The sequence below is a fragment of the Oncorhynchus mykiss genome, chromosome 17 (assembly GCF_013265735.2).
Source record: "Oncorhynchus mykiss isolate Arlee chromosome 17, USDA_OmykA_1.1, whole genome shotgun sequence".
Taxonomy (NCBI): Eukaryota; Metazoa; Chordata; class Actinopteri; order Salmoniformes; family Salmonidae; genus Oncorhynchus; species Oncorhynchus mykiss.
The window spans coordinates 3298989-3318002 of NC_048581.1; the positions used below are offsets into that span (position 1 = coordinate 3298989).

General features: G+C 45.8%; 1 protein-coding gene across 4 annotated transcripts; it reads left to right on the forward strand.

Annotated features, from left to right (window-relative positions):
* Positions 1 to 1575: 1575 nt before the first annotated feature.
* On the forward strand, positions 1576 to 18222 carry LOC110511569 (zinc finger protein 239). 4 transcript variants are annotated; one of them, XR_005036738.1, is made up of 3 exons: positions 1576 to 2119; positions 16759 to 17968; positions 18021 to 18222. XR_005036738.1 is itself a non-coding variant. In XM_036948622.1 (2 exons), the coding sequence occupies exons 1-2, from the start codon at positions 1840 to 1842 to the stop codon at positions 17529 to 17531; spliced, it is 1053 nt and encodes a 350-aa protein (XP_036804517.1). In that variant the 5' UTR covers positions 1576 to 1839; the 3' UTR covers positions 17532 to 18222. The 4 variants fall into 4 exon arrangements, 1 of the variants encoding a protein (XP_036804517.1); XR_005036739.1 differs by having other exon boundaries at positions 16759 to 17963; positions 18016 to 18222; XR_005036740.1 differs by having other exon boundaries at positions 16759 to 17911; positions 17964 to 18222.
* The last annotated feature ends 792 nt before the right edge of the window (positions 18223 to 19014 follow it).

The window sequence follows — 19014 nt, forward strand, 5'->3', positions numbered from 1 at the left end:
CTGTTCGTATTTGGTCAAACAGAAACACTCTGATGATTGGTTGACCCAATAGAACCTTCCACAATTTCAGCCAATGGCTGTAAGTTACAGCTGGGGATGGAGGAACTGTGTGCAGTCGACTGTCTGCAATTGACTTTATGATCTTTGATCAAATGGTTGTTTTTTAAAGTTCATGTAGGCGCAAGATGGACACTTTTTATCCCCATAATGCATCACAATTTGAAAAGGCGGTGACTTTTCCGCTCGAACGAGCCCATTGCCATAACATGTGCAAAGGTGTCAGCAACGTCTGAGCAGAGAAACGCGCCCAAAGACTGCAGGTGGGGGCATTTAAAGAGCTAGCCCCAACCCTTTTCAGGTGAATGAGGTGGACTGAGGTGTGGCAACCAATAATGCTGTGTTCGTAACCAAGTGGGAGGTCGGGATTTTCCAATTGTGAAGTAGTAAATACCAGTTGAATGGCCGTTCATGTGGATTTTTTTTCCCAGTCGTATGTGGTAAGTTCCCACTTGGTTATGAATGCAGCGTACTGATAACTAACCCCAGATGTGTCATTGGCGTTGTTTCTAATGGGAACAAAGTTGTAATCGTGCCTCACATTCATCACATATCGTGCCTCACATAGTCATCATCTTGCTCCTTCATCACTTCAGCAAATCTTTCCCAAACTTCACTTTTGTGACCCTCCCGGTCTCTTTATTTTCAACTATCCATTTCGCAGATTTTCTTAATAAATTAATAAACAATTACCTGTGTGTTTGACTGAATGACAAAATATTGCTGATGTTAAGTAGTACAATTGTATTTAACCTGGCAAGTCAGTTAAGAACAAAATCTTATTTCCAATGACGGCCTACCAAAAGGCAAAATGCAGGACGGGAGATAGAAAAAATATATAGGACCAAACACATCACGACAAGAGAGACAACACAATCCTACAACACGTACACTACATAAAGAGAGACCTAAGACGACACACATGGCATGGCAGCAACACATGACAACAACATGACAGCAGCACAAGGCATTGTACAAACATTATTGGGCACAGACAACAGCACAAAGAGGAAGAAGGTCGAGACAACAATACATCAAGCAAAGCAGCCATAACACTGACAATTGACGTTATATTGTCGAGATTGGAGTTAAATCCCTAACTAGGTATTCATTTATTAACATTTTATTCATTAAGCAGACTCATATCAAACAACCCTGGGCGTTGCGTGCGCCATGCTTTACCAACTGAGCTACACGGAACTATTCTACCAGTATATATTCATAACGTACATATTCATATGTAGCTACAGGTCTGCAACTATTCTACCAGTATCTATTAATAACGTACATATTCATATGTAGCTACAGGTCTGCATTAAACTATTCTACCAGTATATATTCATAATGTACATATTCACATGTAGCTATAGATCTGCATATACGAATGTTTTGGCTGTAAGAAGTCAGACAAAACATATTTGCTCATCTTTAAATAAATAAACAATGTAGTGAATATTTTTCTAAACTGCGTTACCCATTTCATTCAGCTGACTGCGATATGCGACCTTCATATGGTGACGTCATATCTAATGGACCAACACGACACCGGAAGCTGTTTCACCAACACGAATACTGACTCATTCAACCACCTCTTTAGCCCTGTAGCCAACATACAACCGAAAGCATTAAAGCTCTTTAGACCATTTTTTGTGTAAATTGATCTCGGTGTTTTTAACACACCGATCTACTATTTAACTTAAACGTAACTTACTTGTTCAATTTACAAATGTGTTGATTATACTTAACCTAAGCTAATCGTCAATGCTAGCTAGCTAGCCCACCATGAGCTCTCCAAGCTACTCTCCTCTTGCTAAAGAAGAGGTCTGCTGGACGGAGAAAGAGGGTCTGTGGCTGAACATTGTCGTGAAAGAAGAGGGGGAGGATGTTTCAGTAAAAGGAGAGGAAGAAGCTTTCAGAATGAAAGAGGAGGAAGAGGAGGCTATCAGTATCACATTGAAAGAAGAGGAAGAACCTTTTGGAGTGGAAGAGGAGGCTATCTCAATAAAAGAGGAGGAAGACGCTTGGAGAGATGAAGAGGAGACTGAAGATCTGATTAACACCAGTGAGTACTGTCTTAAAAACACGGCCAGAAACTCTGCAGTTGTTGAACTAATGTGTGATTTTAAAGCCAAAGGGTCATTGCACTGAAATGTGCACCTCACCAGAACCCAAATATAAGCTTGTAAACAAACACTGTATTTGACTCAACGGTTTTAAAACCATCATTTTGATCTCATGGTCGGTCCTTGCATCCACAGCTCTGTCTATGAATTAGAGATGTTCCATTTGTTCAAACCCTCAGCTACTCTCCCCTATCTGTTTATTAGGACAGCAGAGATATAAAACGTTTAAGTACCAATAAGGAGTATGGTATTCATGGCTCTACCTTTCTCACACTTTATTATTCATGATTCTTTGATGATTATCCCTAATCATGTTAGCATCCATATTAATATACAAGTGTTCAGAAACATATTCTATTCTTGTGTGACTCGTATGATACGATAAATTATTTACTGTTCATTTCTGTTGGGAACAACATCATCTGAAACACAACCAAAACAAACTGCAAATGTATCCAACAAGTTTGTAGAGTCACAAGCTTGATGTAGTCATCGTGTTCTAGGAATATGGGACCAAATACTTTAATACACATATAAGTGAATTTGTCCAAATACTTATGGCATTCAAAGCCACATTAAACTGTTATCTTCCCTGTCTAGATAAATACGTAGGGGAGTATAGAGCCACATTAAACTGTTATCTTCCCTGTCTAGATAAATACGTAGGGGAGTATAGAGCCACATTAAACTGTTATCTTCCCTGTCTAGATAAATACGTAGGGGAGTATAGAGCCACATTAAACTGTTATCTTCCCTGTCTAGATAAATACGTAGGGGAGTATAGAGCCACATTAAACTGTTATCTTCCCTGTCCAGATAAATACATAGGGGAGTACAGAGCCACATTAAACTGTTATCTTCCCTGTCTAGATAAATACGTAGGGGAGTACAGAGCCACATTAAACTGTTATCTTCCCTGTCTAGATAAATACGTAGGGGAGTATAGAGCCACATTAAACTGTTATCTTCCCTGTCTAGATAAATACGTAGGGGAGTACAGAGCCACATTAAACTGTTATCTTCCCTGTCTAGATAAATACGTAGGGGAGTACAGAGCCACATTAAACTGTTATCTTCCCTGTCTAGATAAATACGTAGGGGAACACAGAGCCACATTAAACTGTTATCTTCCCTGTCCAGATAAATACATAGGGGAGTACAGATTCACATTAAACTGTTATCTTCCCTGTCTAGCTAAATACGTAGTGGAGTACAGAGCCACATTAAACTGTTATCTTCCCTGTCTAGATAAATACGTAGGGGAGTATAGAGCCACATTAAACTGTTATCTTCCCTGTCTAGATAAATACGTAGGGGAGTATAGAGCCACATTAAACTGTTATCTTCCCTGTCCAGATAAATACATAGGGGAGTACAGAGCCACATTAAACTGTTATCTTCCCTGTCTAGATAAATACGTAGGGGAGTACAGAGCCACATTAAACTGTTATCTTCCCTGTCCAGATAAATACGTAGGGGAGTACAGATTCACATTAAACTGTATACCACAGGTATGACAAAACATTTATTTTTACTGCTTTAATTACGTTGATAACCAGTTTATAACAGCAATAAGGCACCTCGGGGGGTTGTGGTATACGACCAATACACCACGGCTAAGGGCTGTTCTTAGGCACAATCCAACTCCCATATTACCTGACCTCTTTACTAACCTATAGGAGTAGGAGTTACCCAATCACAGGGATGGAAAACTCTGGAAATTCCAGCTGCTGCTACAGATTTAGGAAAAACAGCTGAGGCATTCCATGTCATTTCAGCAAACTTGAAATGTAATTTGATCTCTGAGGAAATGAAGCTAGTTGATTGGCCCTTTTTAATTTATAGGATTCACATAATAGTCAATAAATATAGTGTCCAACATCCAATCAGGACCAAGCACTTCTTCTTCCTACCTTTTGAGTGGACATGAGGAATCCAACAACCAGTATATATATTTTTAATAGACCGCTACTATCTTATCTACTTACATTTGGAATCAAAAAGGTCCCACGGTTGCGTAAAGCGTTTTTGGAGAGACAGAAAGAGGAGACCCTCATCCTCCATTACTACTGAAGGATAGACCCTCGTCCTCCATTACTACTGTACTACAGAAAGGAGAGACCCTCGTCCTCCATTACTACTGTACTACAGAAAAGAGAGACCCTCGTCCTCCATTACTACTGTACTACAGAAAGGAGAGACCCTCATCCTCCATTACTACTGTACTACAGAAAGGAGAGACCCTCGTCCTCCATTACTACTGTACTACAGAAAAGAGAGACCCTCGTCCTCCATTACTACTGTACTACAGAAAGGAGAGACAGAAAGGAGAGACCCTCGTCCTCCATTACTACTGTACTACAGAAAAGAGAGACCCTCGTCCTCCATTACTACTGTACTACAGAAAGGAGAGACAGAAAGGAGAGACCCTCGTCCTCCATTACTACTGTACTACAGAAAGGAGAGACCCTCGTCCTCCATTACTACTGAAGGATAGACCCTCGTCCTCCATTACTACTGTACTACAGAAAGGAGAGACCCTCGTCCTCCATTACTACTGTACTACAGAAAAGAGAGACCCTCGTCCTCCATTACTACTGTACTACAGAAAGGAGAGACCCTCATCCTCCATTACTACTGTACTACAGAAAGGAGAGACCCTCGTCCTCCATTACTACTGTACTACAGAAAAGAGAGACCCTCGTCCTCCATTACTACTGTACTACAGAAAGGAGAGACAGAAAGGAGAGACCCTCGTCCTCCATTACTACTGTACTACAGAAAAGAGAGACCCTCGTCCTCCATTACTACTGTACTACAGAAAGGAGAGACAGAAAGGAGAGACCCTCGTCCTCCATTACTACTGTACTACAGAAAGGAGAGACCCTCGTCCTCCATTACTACTGTACTACAGAAAAGAGAGACCCTCGTCCTCCATTACTACTGTACTACAGAAAGGAGAGACAGAAAGGAGAGACCCTCGTCCTCCATTACTACTGTACTACAGAAAGGAGAGACCCTCGTCCTCCATTACTACTGTACTACAGAAAGGAGAGACCCTCGTCCTCCATTACTACTGTACTACAGAAAGGAGAGACCCTCGTCCTCCATTACTACTGTACTACAGAAAGGAGAGACCCTCGTCCTCCATTACTACTGTACTACAGAAAGGAGAGACAGAAAGGAGAGACCCTCGTCCTCCATTACTACTGTACTACAGAAAGGAGAGACAGAAAGGAGAGACCCTCGTCCTCCATTACTACTGTACTACAGAAAGGAGAGACCCTCGTCCTCCATTACTACTGTACTACAGAAAGGAGAGACCCTCGTCCTCCATTACTACTGTACTACAGAAAGGAGAGACCCTCGTCCTCCATTACTACTGTACTACAGAAAGGAGAGACCCTCGTCCTCCATTACTACTGTACTACAGAAAGGAGAGACAGAAAGGAGAGACCCTCGTCCTCCATTACTACTGTACTACAGAAAGGAGAGACCCTCGTCCTCCATTACTACTGTACTACAGAAAGGAGAGACCCTCGTCCTCCATTACTACTGTACTACAGAAAGGAGAGACCCTCGTCCTCCATTACTACTGTACTACAGAAAGGAGAGACCCTCGTCCTCCATTACTACTGTACTACAGAAAGGAGAGACCCTCATCCTCCATTACTACTGTACTACAGAAAGGAGAGACCCTTGTCCTCCATTACTACTGTACTACAGAAATGAGAGACCCTCGTCCTCCATTACTACTGTACTACAGAAAGGAGAGACCCTCGTCCTCCATTACTACTGTACTACAGAAAGGAGAGACAGAAAGGAGAGACCCTCGTCCTCCATTACTACTGTACTACAGAAAGGAGAGACCCTCGTCCTCCATTACTACTGTACTACAGAAAGGAGAGACCCTCGTCCTCCATTACTACTGTACTACAGAAAGGAGAGACCCTCGTCCTCCATTACTACTGTACTACAGAAAGGAGAGACCCTCGTCCTCCATTACTACTGTACTACAGAAAGGAGAGACCCTCATCCTCCATTACTACTGTACTACAGAAAGGAGAGACCCTTGTCCTCCATTACTACTGTACTACAGAAATGAGAGACCCTCGTCCTCCATTACTACTGTACTACAGAAAGGAGAGACCCTCGTCCTCCATTACTACTGTACTACAGAAAGGAGAGACAGAAAGGAGAGACCCTCGTCCTCCATTACTACTGTACTACAGAAAGGAGAGACCCTCGTCCTCCATTACTACTGTACTACAGAAAGGAGAGACCCTCGTCCTCCATTACTACTGTACTACAGAAAGGAGAGACCCTCGTCCTCCATTACTACTGTACTACAGAAAGGAGAGACCCTCGTCCTCCATTACTACTGTACTACAGAAAGGAGAGACCCTCGTCCTCCATTACTACTGTACTACAGAAAGGAGAGACCCTCGTCCTCCATTACTACTGTACTACAGAAAGGAGAGACCCTCGTCCTCCATTACTACTGTACTACAGAAAGGAGAGACCCTCGTCCTCCATTACTACTGTACTACAGAAAGGATAGACAGAAAGGAGAGACCCTCGTCCTCCATTACTACTGTACTACTAATATTCACAAGAATAAACAGAGACCGAAAGGAGAGACCCTCGTCCTCCATTACTACTGTACTACAGAAAGGATAGACAGAAAGGAGAGACCCTCGTCCTCCATTACTACTGTACTACTAATATTCACAAGAATTTGGGTTTTTACATTTAAAAAAATATATATATATTTCAGACAATGACGGCCTAGGAACGTTCATAGAGGAGGAAGGATCGGTGTGTTCCTTTATGGAAAAGAACTCATGTCAAACATCACCCCTGGTCTCCTTAGTCTGCCACTACCATCCCTGCTCTCCTTAGTCTGTGCCCCTACCATCCCTGGTCTCCTTAGTCTGTGCCCCTACCATCCCTGGTCTCCTTAGTCTGCCACTACCATCCCTGGTCTCCTTAGTCTGTGTCCCTACCATCCCTGGTCTCCTTAGTCTGTGCCCCTACCATCCCTGGTCTCCTTAGTCTGTGTCCCTACCATCCCTGGTCTCCTTAGTCTGTGTCCCTACCATCCCTGGTCTCCTTAGTCTGTGTCCCTACCATCCCTGGTCTCCTTAGTCTGCCACTACCATCCCTGGTCTCCTTAGTCTGCCACTACCATCCCTGGTCTCCTTAGTCTGTGCCCCTACCATTCCTGGTCTCCTTAGTCTGTGTCCCTACCATCCCTGGTCTCCTTAGTCTGCCACTACCATCCCTGGTCTCCTTAGTCTGTGTCCCTACCATCCCTGGTCTCCTTAGTCTGTGTCCCTACCATCCCTGGTCTCCTTAGTCTGTGCCCCTACCATCCCTGGTCTCCTTAGTCTGTGTCCCTACCATCCCTGGTCTCCTTAGTCTGTGTCCCTACCATCCCTGGTCTCCTTAGTCTGTGCCCCTACCATCCCTGGTCTCCTTAGTCTGCCACTACCATCCCTGGTCTCCTTAGTCTGTGCCCCTACCATCCCTGGTCTCCTTAGTCTGTGTCCCTACCATCCCTGGTCTCCTTAGTCTGTGTCCCTACCATCCCTGGTCTCCTTAGTCTGCCACTACCATCCCTGGTCTCCTTAGTCTGTGCCCCTACCATCCCTGGTCTCCTTAGTCTGCCACTACCATCCCTGGTCTCCTTAGTCTGTGTCCCTACCATCCCTGGTCTCCTTAGTCTGTGTCCCTACCATCCCTGGTCTCCTTAGTCTGTGTCCCTACCATCCCTGGTCTCCTTAGTCTGCCACTACCATCCCTGGTCTCCTTAGTCTGCCACTACCATCCCTGGTCTCCTTAGTCTGCCACTACCATTCCTGGTCTCCTTAGTCTGTGCCCCTACTATCCCTGGTCTCCTTAGTCTGCCACTACCATCCCTGGTCTCCTTAGTCTGTGTCCCTACCATCCCTGGTCTCCTTAGTCTGCCACTACCATCCCTGGTCTCCTTAGTCTGTGTCCCTACCATCCCTGGTCTCCTTAGTCTGTGCCACTACCATCCCTGGTCTCCTTAGTCTGCCACTACCATCCCTGGTCTCCTTAGTCTGCCACTACCATCCCTGGTCTCCTTAGTCTGCCACTACCATCCCTGGTCTCCTTAGTCTGTGTCCCTACCATCCCTGGTCTCCTTAGTCTGTGTCCCTACCATCCCTGGTCTCCTTAGTCTGTGTCCCTACCATCCCTGGTCTCCTTAGTCTGTGTCCCTACCATCCCTGGTCTCCTTAGTCTGTGTCCCTACCATCCCTGGTCTCCTTAGTCTGCCACTACCATCCCTGGTCTCCTTAGTCTGTGTCCCTACCATCCCTGGTCTCCTTAGTCTGCCACTACCATCCCTGGTCTCCTTAGTCTGCCACTACCATTCCTGGTCTCCTTAGTCTGTGCCACTACCATCCCTGGTCTCCTTAGTCTGCCACTACCATTCCTGGTCTCCTTAGTCTGTGCCCCTACCATCCCTGGTCTCCTTAGTCTGTGCCACTACCATCCCTGGTCTCCTTAGTCTGTGCCCCTACCATCCCTGCTCTCCTTAGTCTGCCCCTACCATCCCTGCTCTCCTTAGTCTGTGCCCCTACCATCCCTGGTCTCCTTAGTCTGTGCCACTACCATCCCTGGTCTCCTTAGTCTGCCACTACAATCCCTGGTCTCCTTAGTCTGCCCCTACCATCCCTGGTCTCCTTAGTCTGTGCCACTACCATCCCTGGTCTCCTTAGTCTGCCACTACCATCCCTGGTCTCCTTAGTCTGTGCCACTACCATCCCTGGTCTCCTTAGTCTGCCCCTACCATCCCTGGTCTCCTTAGTCTGTGCCCCTACCATCCCTGGTCTCCTTAGTCTGTGCCCCTACCATCCCTGGTCTCCTTAGTCTGTGCCCCTACCATTGAGTAAACAATACCACTAAATCAACCCTTTTGTGAAAAGTTCACTCAGGTCTCAGTTTAGGATCCACGTCGGACATAGACAAGCTATCTCATCCATGCCTTTTATTTCCAACCCACTCGAAACACCCTTCCTCATAGACACAGGCTTCCAGCTATGGTTTCAGAGAGGACTCTTCACGCCCTTCCTCATAGACACAGGCTTCCAGCTATGGTTTCAGAGAGGACTCTTCACGCCCTTCCTCATAGACACAGGCTTCCAGCTATGTTTTCAGAAAGGACTCTTCACACCCTTCCTCATAGACACAGGCTTCCAGCTATGTTTTCAGAGAGGACTCTTCACGCCCTTCCTCATAGACACAGGCTTCCAGCTATGGTTTCAGAGAGGACTCTTCACGCCCTTCCTCATAGACACAGGCTTCCAGCTATGGTTTCAGAGAGGACTCTTCACGCCCTTCCTCATAGACACAGGCTTCCAGCTATGGTTTCAGAAGGACTCTTCACGCCCTTCCTCATAGACACAGGCTTCCAGCTATGGTTTCAGAAGGACTCTTCACGCCCTTCCTCATAGACACAGGCTTCCAGCTATGTTTTCAGAGAGGACTCTTCACGCCCTTCCTCATAGACACAGGCTTCCAGCTATGGTTTCAGAGAGGACTCTTCACGCCCTTCCTCATAGACACAGGCTTCCAGCTATGGTTTCAGAGAGGACTCTTCACGCCCTTCCTCATAGACACAGGCTTCCAGCTATGGTTTCAGAGAGGACTCTTCACGCCCTTCCTCATAGACACAGGCTTCCAGCTATGTTTTCAGAGAGGACTCTTCACGCCCTTCCTCATAGACACAGGCTTCCAGCTATGTTTTCAGAGAGGACTCTTCACGCCCTTCCTCATAGACACAGGCTTCCAGCTATGGTTTCAGAAGGACTCTTCACGCCCTTCCTCATAGACACAGGCTTCCAGCTATGGTTTCAGAAAGGACTCTTCACGCCCTTCCTCATAGACACAGGCTTCCAGCTATGGTTTCAGAGAGGACTCTTCACGCCCTTCCTCGTAGACACAGGCTTCCAGCTATGGTTTCAGAAGGACTCTTCACGCCCTTCCTCATAGACACAGGCTTCCAGCTATGGTTTCAGAGAGGACTCTTCACGCCCTTCCTCATAGACACAGGCTTCCAGCTATGTTTTCAGAGAGGACTCTTCACGCCCTTCCTCATAGACACAGGCTTCCAGCTATGGTTTCAGAGAGGACTCTTCACGCCCTTCCTCATAGACACAGGCTTCCAGCTATGGTTTCAGAGAGGACTCTTCACACCCTTCCTCATAGACACAGGCTTCCAGCTCTGGTTTCAGAGAGGACTCTTCACGCCCTTCCTCATAGACACAGGCTTCCAGCTATGTTTTCAGAGAGGACTCTTCACGCCCTTCCTCATAGACACATGCTTCCAGCTATGGTTTCAGAGAGGACTCTGCACGCCCTTCCTCATAGACACAGGCTTCCAGCTATGTTTTCAGAAAGGACTCTTCACACCCTTCCTCATAGACACAGGCTTCCAGCTATGTTTTCAGAGAGGACTCTTCACGCCCTTCCTCATAGACACAGGCTTCCAGCTATGTTTTCAGAGAGGACTCTTCACGCCCTTCCTCATAGACACAGGCTTCCAGCTATGGTTTCAGAGAGGACTCTTCACGCCCTTCCTCATAGACACAGGCTTCCAGCTATGGTTTCAGAGAGGACTCTTCACGCCCTTCCTCATAGACACAGGCTTCCAGCTATGGTTTCAGAGAGGACTCTTCACGCCCTTCCTCATAGACACAGGCTTCCAGCTATGGTTTCAGAAGGACTCTTCACGCCCTTCCTCATAGACACAGGCTTCCAGCTATGTTTTCAGAGAGGACTCTTCACGCCCTTCCTCATAGACACAGGCTTCCAGCTATGGTTTCAGAGAGGACTCTTCACGCCCTTCCTCATAGACACAGGCTTCCAGCTATGGTTTCAGAGAGGACTCTTCACGCCCTTCCTCATAGACACAGGCTTCCAGCTATGGTTTCAGAGAGGACTCTTCACGCCCTTCCTCATAGACACAGGCTTCCAGCTATGTTTTCAGAGAGGACTCTTCACGCCCTTCCTCATAGACACAGGCTTCCAGCTATGTTTTCAGAGAGGACTCTTCACGCCCTTCCTCATAGACACAGGCTTCCAGCTATGGTTTCAGAAGGACTCTTCACACCCTTCCTCATAGACACAGGCTTCCAGCTATGGTTTCAGAAAGGACTCTTCACGCCCTTCCTCATAGACACAGGCTTCCAGCTATGTTTTCAGAGAGGACTCTTCACGCCCTTCCTCATAGACACAGGCTTCCAGCTATGTTTTCAGAGAGGACTCTTCACGCCCTTCCTCATAGACACAGGCTTCCAGCTATGGTTTCAGAGAGGACTCTTCACGCCCTTCCTCATAGACACATGCTTCCAGCTATGGTTTCAGAGAGGACTCTGCACGCCCTTCCTCATAGACACAGGCTTCCAGCTATGTTTTCAGAAAGGACTCTTCACACCCTTCCTCATAGACACAGGCTTCCAGCTATGTTTTCAGAGAGGACTCTTCACGCCCTTCCTCATAGACACAGGCTTCCAGCTATGTTTTCAGAGAGGACTCTTCACGCCCTTCCTCATAGACACAGGCTTCCAGCTATGGTTTCAGAGAGGACTCTTCACGCCCTTCCTCATAGACACAGGCTTCCAGCTATGGTTTCAGAGAGGACTCTTCACGCCCTTCCTCATAGACACAGGCTTCCAGCTATGGTTTCAGAGAGGACTCTTCACGCCCTTCCTCATAGACACAGGCTTCCAGCTATGGTTTCAGAAGGACTCTTCACGCCCTTCCTCATAGACACAGGCTTCCAGCTATGTTTTCAGAGAGGACTCTTCACGCCCTTCCTCATAGACACAGGCTTCCAGCTATGGTTTCAGAGAGGACTCTTCACGCCCTTCCTCATAGACACAGGCTTCCAGCTATGGTTTCAGAGAGGACTCTTCACGCCCTTCCTCATAGACACAGGCTTCCAGCTATGGTTTCAGAGAGGACTCTTCACGCCCTTCCTCATAGACACAGGCTTCCAGCTATGTTTTCAGAGAGGACTCTTCACGCCCTTCCTCATAGACACAGGCTTCCAGCTATGTTTTCAGAGAGGACTCTTCACACCCTTCCTCATAGACACAGGCTTCCAGCTATGGTTTCAGAAGGACTCTTCACGCCCTTCCTCATAGACACAGGCTTCCAGCTATGGTTTCAGAGAGGACTCTTCACGCCCTTCCTCATAGACACAGGCTTCCAGCTATGTTTTCAGAGAGGACTCTTCACGCCCTTCCTCATAGACACAGGCTTCCAGCTATGGTTTCAGAAGGACTCTTCACGCCCTTCCTCATAGACACAGGCTTCCAGCTATGGTTTCAGAGAGGACTCTTCACACCCTTCCTCATAGACACAGGCTTCCAGCTCTGGTTACAGAGAGGACTCTTCACGCCCTTCCTCATAGACACAGGCTTCCAGCTATGTTTTCAGAGAGGACTCTTCACACCCTTCCTCATAGACACAGGCTTCCAGCTATGTTTTCAGAGAGGACTCTTCACGCCCTTCCTCATAGACACAGGCTTCCAGCTATGGTTTCAGAGAGGACTCTTCACGCCCTTCCTCATAGACACAGGCTTCCAGCTATGGTTTCAGAGAGGACTCTTCACGCCCTTCCTCATAGACACAGGCTTCCAGCTATGGTTTCAGAGAGGACTCTTCACGCCCTTCCTCATAGACACAGGCTTCCAGCTATGGTTTCAGAGAGGACTCTTCACGCCCTTCCTCATAGACACATGCTTCCAGCTATGGTTTCAGAGAGGACTCTGCACGCCCTTCCTCATAGACACAGGCTTCCAGCTATGTTTTCAGAAAGGACTCTTCACACCCTTCCTCATAGACACAGGCTTCCAGCTATGTTTTCAGAGAGGACTCTTCACGCCCTTCCTCATAGACACAGGCTTCCAGCTATGTTTTCAGAGAGGACTCTTCACGCCCTTCCTCATAGACACAGGCTTCCAGCTATGGTTTCAGAGAGGACTCTTCACGCCCTTCCTCATAGACACATGCTTCCAGCTATGGTTTCAGAGAGGACTCTGCACGCCCTTCCTCATAGACACAGGCTTCCAGCTATGTTTTCAGAAAGGACTCTTCACACCCTTCCTCATAGACACAGGCTTCCAGCTATGTTTTCAGAGAGGACTCTTCACGCCCTTCCTCATAGACACAGGCTTCCAGCTATGTTTTCAGAGAGGACTCTTCACGCCCTTCCTCATAGACACAGGCTTCCAGCTATGGTTTCAGAGAGGACTCTTCACGCCCTTCCTCATAGACACAGGCTTCCAGCTATGGTTTCAGAGAGGACTCTTCACGCCCTTCCTCATAGACACAGGCTTCCAGCTATGGTTTCAGAGAGGACTCTTCACGCCCTTCCTCATAGACACAGGCTTCCAGCTATGGTTTCAGAAGGACTCTTCACGCCCTTCCTCATAGACACAGGCTTCCAGCTATGCTTTCAGAGAGGACCCTTCACGCCCTTCCTCATAGACACAGGCTTCCAGCTATGGTTTCAGAGAGGACTCTTCACGCCCTTCCTCATAGACACAGGCTTCCAGCTATGGTTTCAGAGAGGACTCTTCACGCCCTTCCTCATAGACACAGGCTTCCAGCTATGTTTTCAGAGAGGACTCTTCACGCCCTTCCTCATAGACACAGGCTTCCAGCTATGTTTTCAGAGAGGACTCTTCACGCCCTTCCTCATAGACACAGGCTTCCAGCTATGGTTTCAGAAGGACTCTTCACGCCCTTCCTCATAGACACAGGCTTCCAGCTATGGTTTCAGAAAGGACTCTTCACGCCCTTCCTCATAGACACAGGCTTCCAGCTATGGTTTCAGAGAGGACTCTTCACGCCCTTCCTCATAGACACAGGCTTCCAGCTATGTTTTCAGAGAGGACTCTTCACGCCCTTCCTCATAGACACAGGCTTCCAGCTATGGTTTCAGAAGGACTCTTCACGCCCTTCCTCATAGACACAGGCTTCCAGCTATGGTTTCAGAGAGGAGTCTTCACACCCTTCCTCATAGACACAGGCTTCCAGCTCTGGTTTCAGAGAGGACTCTTCACGCCCTTCCTCATAGACACAGGCTTCCAGCTATGTTTTCAGAGAGGACTCTTCACACCCTTCCTCATAGACACAGGCTTCCAGCTATGTTTTCAGAGAGGACTCTTCACGCCCTTCCTCATAGACACAGGCTTCCAGCTATGGTTTCAGAGAGGACTCTTCACGCCCTTCCTCGTAGACACAGGCTTCCAGCTATGGTTTCAGAGAGGACTCTTCACGCCCTTCCTCATAGACACAGGCTTCCAGCTATGGTTTCAGAGAGGACTCTTCACACCCTTCCTCATAGACACAGGCTTCCAGCTATGTTTTCAGAAAGGACTGAAGAGGGTAAAATACATTTTCCATGACTGTATATTTACCTCCTTTGAACATCTAGTTAGAGATTCACAGTAAACCCCAGACACACATCTTCAGGTACCAACAGATTCACAGTAAACCACAGACACACTTCTTCAGGTACCAACAGATTCACAGTAAACCCCAGACACACTTCTTCAGGTACCAACAGATTCACAGTAAACCCCAGACACACATCTTCAGGTACCTGCAGATTCCTAACGTTACAAGAAAGATATTCCCCTCTTTCCCATCTCTCCCACCCACCAGCTGGCTTGATGAATGTCTGAACCTGGATCCCTATGTAAAGAGACACATTTCTATGCTGTATGACATTATTCCTCTACTGGTCATGTCTGACACTAGTTCCTCTACTGGTCATGTCTGACACTAGTTCCATTCTGTTACTCTACTGGTCATGTCTGACACTAGTTCCTCTACTGGTCATGTCTGACACTAGTTCCATTCTGTTACTCTACTGGTCATGTCTGACACTAATTCCATTCTGTTCCTCTACTGGTCATGTCTGACACTAGTTCCATTCTGTTACTCTACTGGTCATGTCTGACACTAGTTCCTCTACTGGTCATGTCTGACACTAGTTCCATTCTGTTACTCTACTGGTCATGTCTGACACTAGTTCATTCTGCCCCTCGTTCTTTGAGACTGTCTCATATACATGCACTAAGGAAATTTCCCCAGATACCTCTGTCGCTATTTTCTGGGTAGCACCCGAAGGGCTCCCTCTCTGTAACACCCAATCAGAGGCCATAGCCTTCTCATCCCTCCAAGCGTATTATTATTCTTAAGTGGAAGTCGGGTACCCAGCCTTCGCATGTTCACTGGGTCAGTGATGTTATGGCCCATCTTAAACTTCAGAAGCTCAAATATTCCATCCGTGGCTTCTCTTGTCAAGCAGCGATTTCTTAAGTACTTTGAGAGTAACCTCTGCTCTGAGACCTTAATATAGCCTCTGCTCTGAGACCTTAATATAGCCTCTGCTCTGAGACCTTAATATAGCCTCTGCTCTGAGACCTTAATATAGCCTCTGCTCTGAGACCTTAATATAGCCTCTGCTCTGAGACCTTAATATAGCCTCTGCTCTGAGCCCTTAATATAGCCTCTGCTCTGAGCCCTTAATATAGCCTCTGCTCTGAGCCCTTAATATAGCCTCTGCTCTGAGACCTTAATATAGCCTCTGCTCTGAGCCCTTAATATAGCCTCTGCAACTCCCCATATCCTTCTACTATTTATATGTACATCCAGATACTAACAGTGTTGGCCTAAAAGTGCTCGGTCCTCTTTTTCCTGTAGTCCACAATCATCTCCTTTGTCTTGATCACGTTGAGGGAGAGGTTGTTATTCTGGCACCACACGGCCAGGTCTCTGATCTCCTCCCTATAGTCTGTCTCATCATTGTCAGTGATCAGGCCTACCACTGTTGTGTCATCGGAAAACTTAATGATGGTGTTGTAGTCGTGCCTGGCCACGCAGTCATGAGTGAACATGGAGTACAGGAGGGGACTGAGCACGCACCCCTGAGGGGCCCCTGTGTTGAGGATCAGTGTGGCGGACATGCCACTGTGATTTATTTATATCCTTTATTTTATCAGGTATGTTTACTGAGAACACATTTACTAATTTACAGCAACGACCTAGGGAATAGTTACAGGGGAGAGGAGATGAATGAGCCAATTGGAAGTTGGGGATGATTAGGTTGACCATGATGGTATGAAGGCCAGGCTGGGAATTTAGCCAGGACACCGGGGTTAACTACTCTACTCTTAAGATAAGTGCAATGGGATCTTTAGTGACCACAGAGAGTCAGGACGTCCCATCCAAAAGACTGTCCCCAATCACTGCCCTGGGGAATTGGGATATTTTTTTTAGACCGGAGGAAAGACTGCCTCCTACTGGCCCTCCAACACCACTTCCAGCAGCACCTGATCTCCCATCCAGGTACCGAGCAGGACCAACCCTGCTTAGCTTCAGAGGCAAATCAGCAGTGGTATGCTGCTGGTTAACATGCTCCTTCATTGAGTAATCTAGTCCAGATTTACCCTCATAGGAAGACAGTTGTATTATGTGGAGGTTTCATTCAGGTCTCTGTTAAACTAAATAATCTGTTTGTCTTTGGCAGGAGAGAGACCAAACTCTCATGATGACAGCGGGAAGAGTCCTTCAGGGAAACCAGACCCGGCGACACCCAAACCAACGAGACGACATCAGTGCTCCCACTGTGGAAAGAGTTTTCCCTGGTTAAAGGCCCTGAAGCAGCATAAGAAAAAACACTCTGGAGAGAAGCCTTATCGCTGTTCTCAATGTGGAATGACTTTTACCTGGGCAGGAAGCCTATGGGGGCATAAGAGAATACACTCCGGAGAGAAGCCTTACCACTGCTCCCACTGTGGAAAGAGTTTTAGGAAGTTAGGTGACCTGAAGGCGCATGAGAGGACACACACAGGAGAAAAGCCCTACCAATGCTCCCAGTGTGGAAATAGTTTTAGCAAGCTAGGGAACCTAAAACAGCATAAAAGAACACACACAGGAGAAAAGCCCTACCAATGCTCCCAGTGTGGAAAGAGTTTTAGCCATTCAGGGAGCCTTAAAGACCACGAGAGGAGACACAGACAAGAAAAACCCTACCAATGCTCCCTGTGTGGAAAGAGTTTTATCAAGTTAGGGGCCCTGAATCGGCATGAGAGGACACACACTGGAGGGGATAAAACGTACCACTGCTCCCTGTGTGAAAAGAGTTTTAACCGGTTAAGACATCTGAATAAGCATGAAATAATACATACACGGGAGGAGAAGACATACCACTGCTCACTGTGTGGAAAGACATTTTCCCAGTCAGAAGACCTGAAATCACATGAGAGAATAGAGAGGCTGTGTTCTGACTTGTGCTTTTGACTGAGAATTAAGTGTTTTTTGTTTCATGCCACATTAAATCATATTGTTTATGATTTAACCTGTCTTTATAATACATAACTGTACTATAACACACACAGGAGAGAAAACCTTCCACTGTTCTCATTGGCTTTTGACTGAGAATTTGTGTTTTTTGTTTTTTATAACCCACTGTTGGGTTTAGCTTTTTCAACTTTAAATATTGTTAATCATCCGTTTTACGAGAGACATAAGGGGTGCCATAGTCTGGTTTCTACAACAGAAGTTAATGGTGATGAGGAATGTATATATGGTGGGTTCAGCTAAGCTTGGAATGTGTTGAGTGAAGGGAGGACGATCACATGCTGGTGGAGAGATGTGGATTAGTGAGGAAGGGAGCTGAGGTCAGGTCACATGCTGGTGTAGAGATGTGGATTAGTGAGGAAGGGAGCCGAGGTCAGGTCACATGCTGGTGGAGAGATGTGGATTAGTGAGGAAGGGAGTCGAGGTCAGGTCACAATGAAGGGAGAAGGAACAGTTTATGGCCGCGTCACTTAACTTCCTGCCTAGCAACAAAGATGTCATGTCTAGAGAGAAGGACGAGACTCCACCCAGATTGGGTATATATATACATATTTACACATATATATACATATATATACTAATAATATACATATATATATACATATATATATATATATACATACATACATACATACACATATACATACATATATATATATATATATTTACACACATATATATATATATATATATATATACATATATATACATATATATATATACATATACATATATACATACATACATATACATATATATACATACATATACATACATATATACATACATACATACATACATATATATACATATACCCTACCACTGGTGGAAGTATGTCTTTGTCTGTTCAGCCGTTCGATCCTTTGGGTGAATAAAGTTGGCGCTTTTATTGTGTCCGTCGATTTCTTACTCTGATATTTAGAACCAAACACCACAAATCAAATTGTTTTATGAATTCTTACAACAACAACAAAAAATAGGCCTGTTTTAGTTTTTTCATCTGGAGACCTGATCATGTCTTAAAATCTGATTTAAATATTTAAAAATGTATTTCGTTTTGATTATGAACTTTAATGCAATCCAATGTTGCTCATTATATTATTTGGATATCGCTAAATGTGAATTATTATAGAAATCTAACCTTGAAATTTGATATGATTTGGCTTTTGCTAAATTAATTTGACTGGATATATGATTTGGATATTGTGTGTGCATATATATATATATATATATATATATATATATATATATATATATATACAGTATATCACAAAAGTGAGTACACCCCTCACATTTTTGTAAATATTTGAGTATATCTTTTCATGTGACAACACTTGGCCCAATTTGGACATTTTATCCTAGGGGTGTACTCTCTTTTGTTGCCAGCGGTTTAGACATAAATGGCTGTGTTGAGTTATTTTGA

Coding starts and splice junctions, on each gene's coding strand:
- LOC110511569 (XM_036948622.1), top strand. CDS start 1,840: ATGAGCTCTCCAAGCTACTCTCCTCTTGCTAAAGAAGAGGTCTGCTGG. Junction 2,120..16,758: donor TGAAGATCTGATTAACACCA/GTGAGTACTGTC, acceptor TGTCTTTGGCAG/GAGAGAGACCAAACTCTCAT.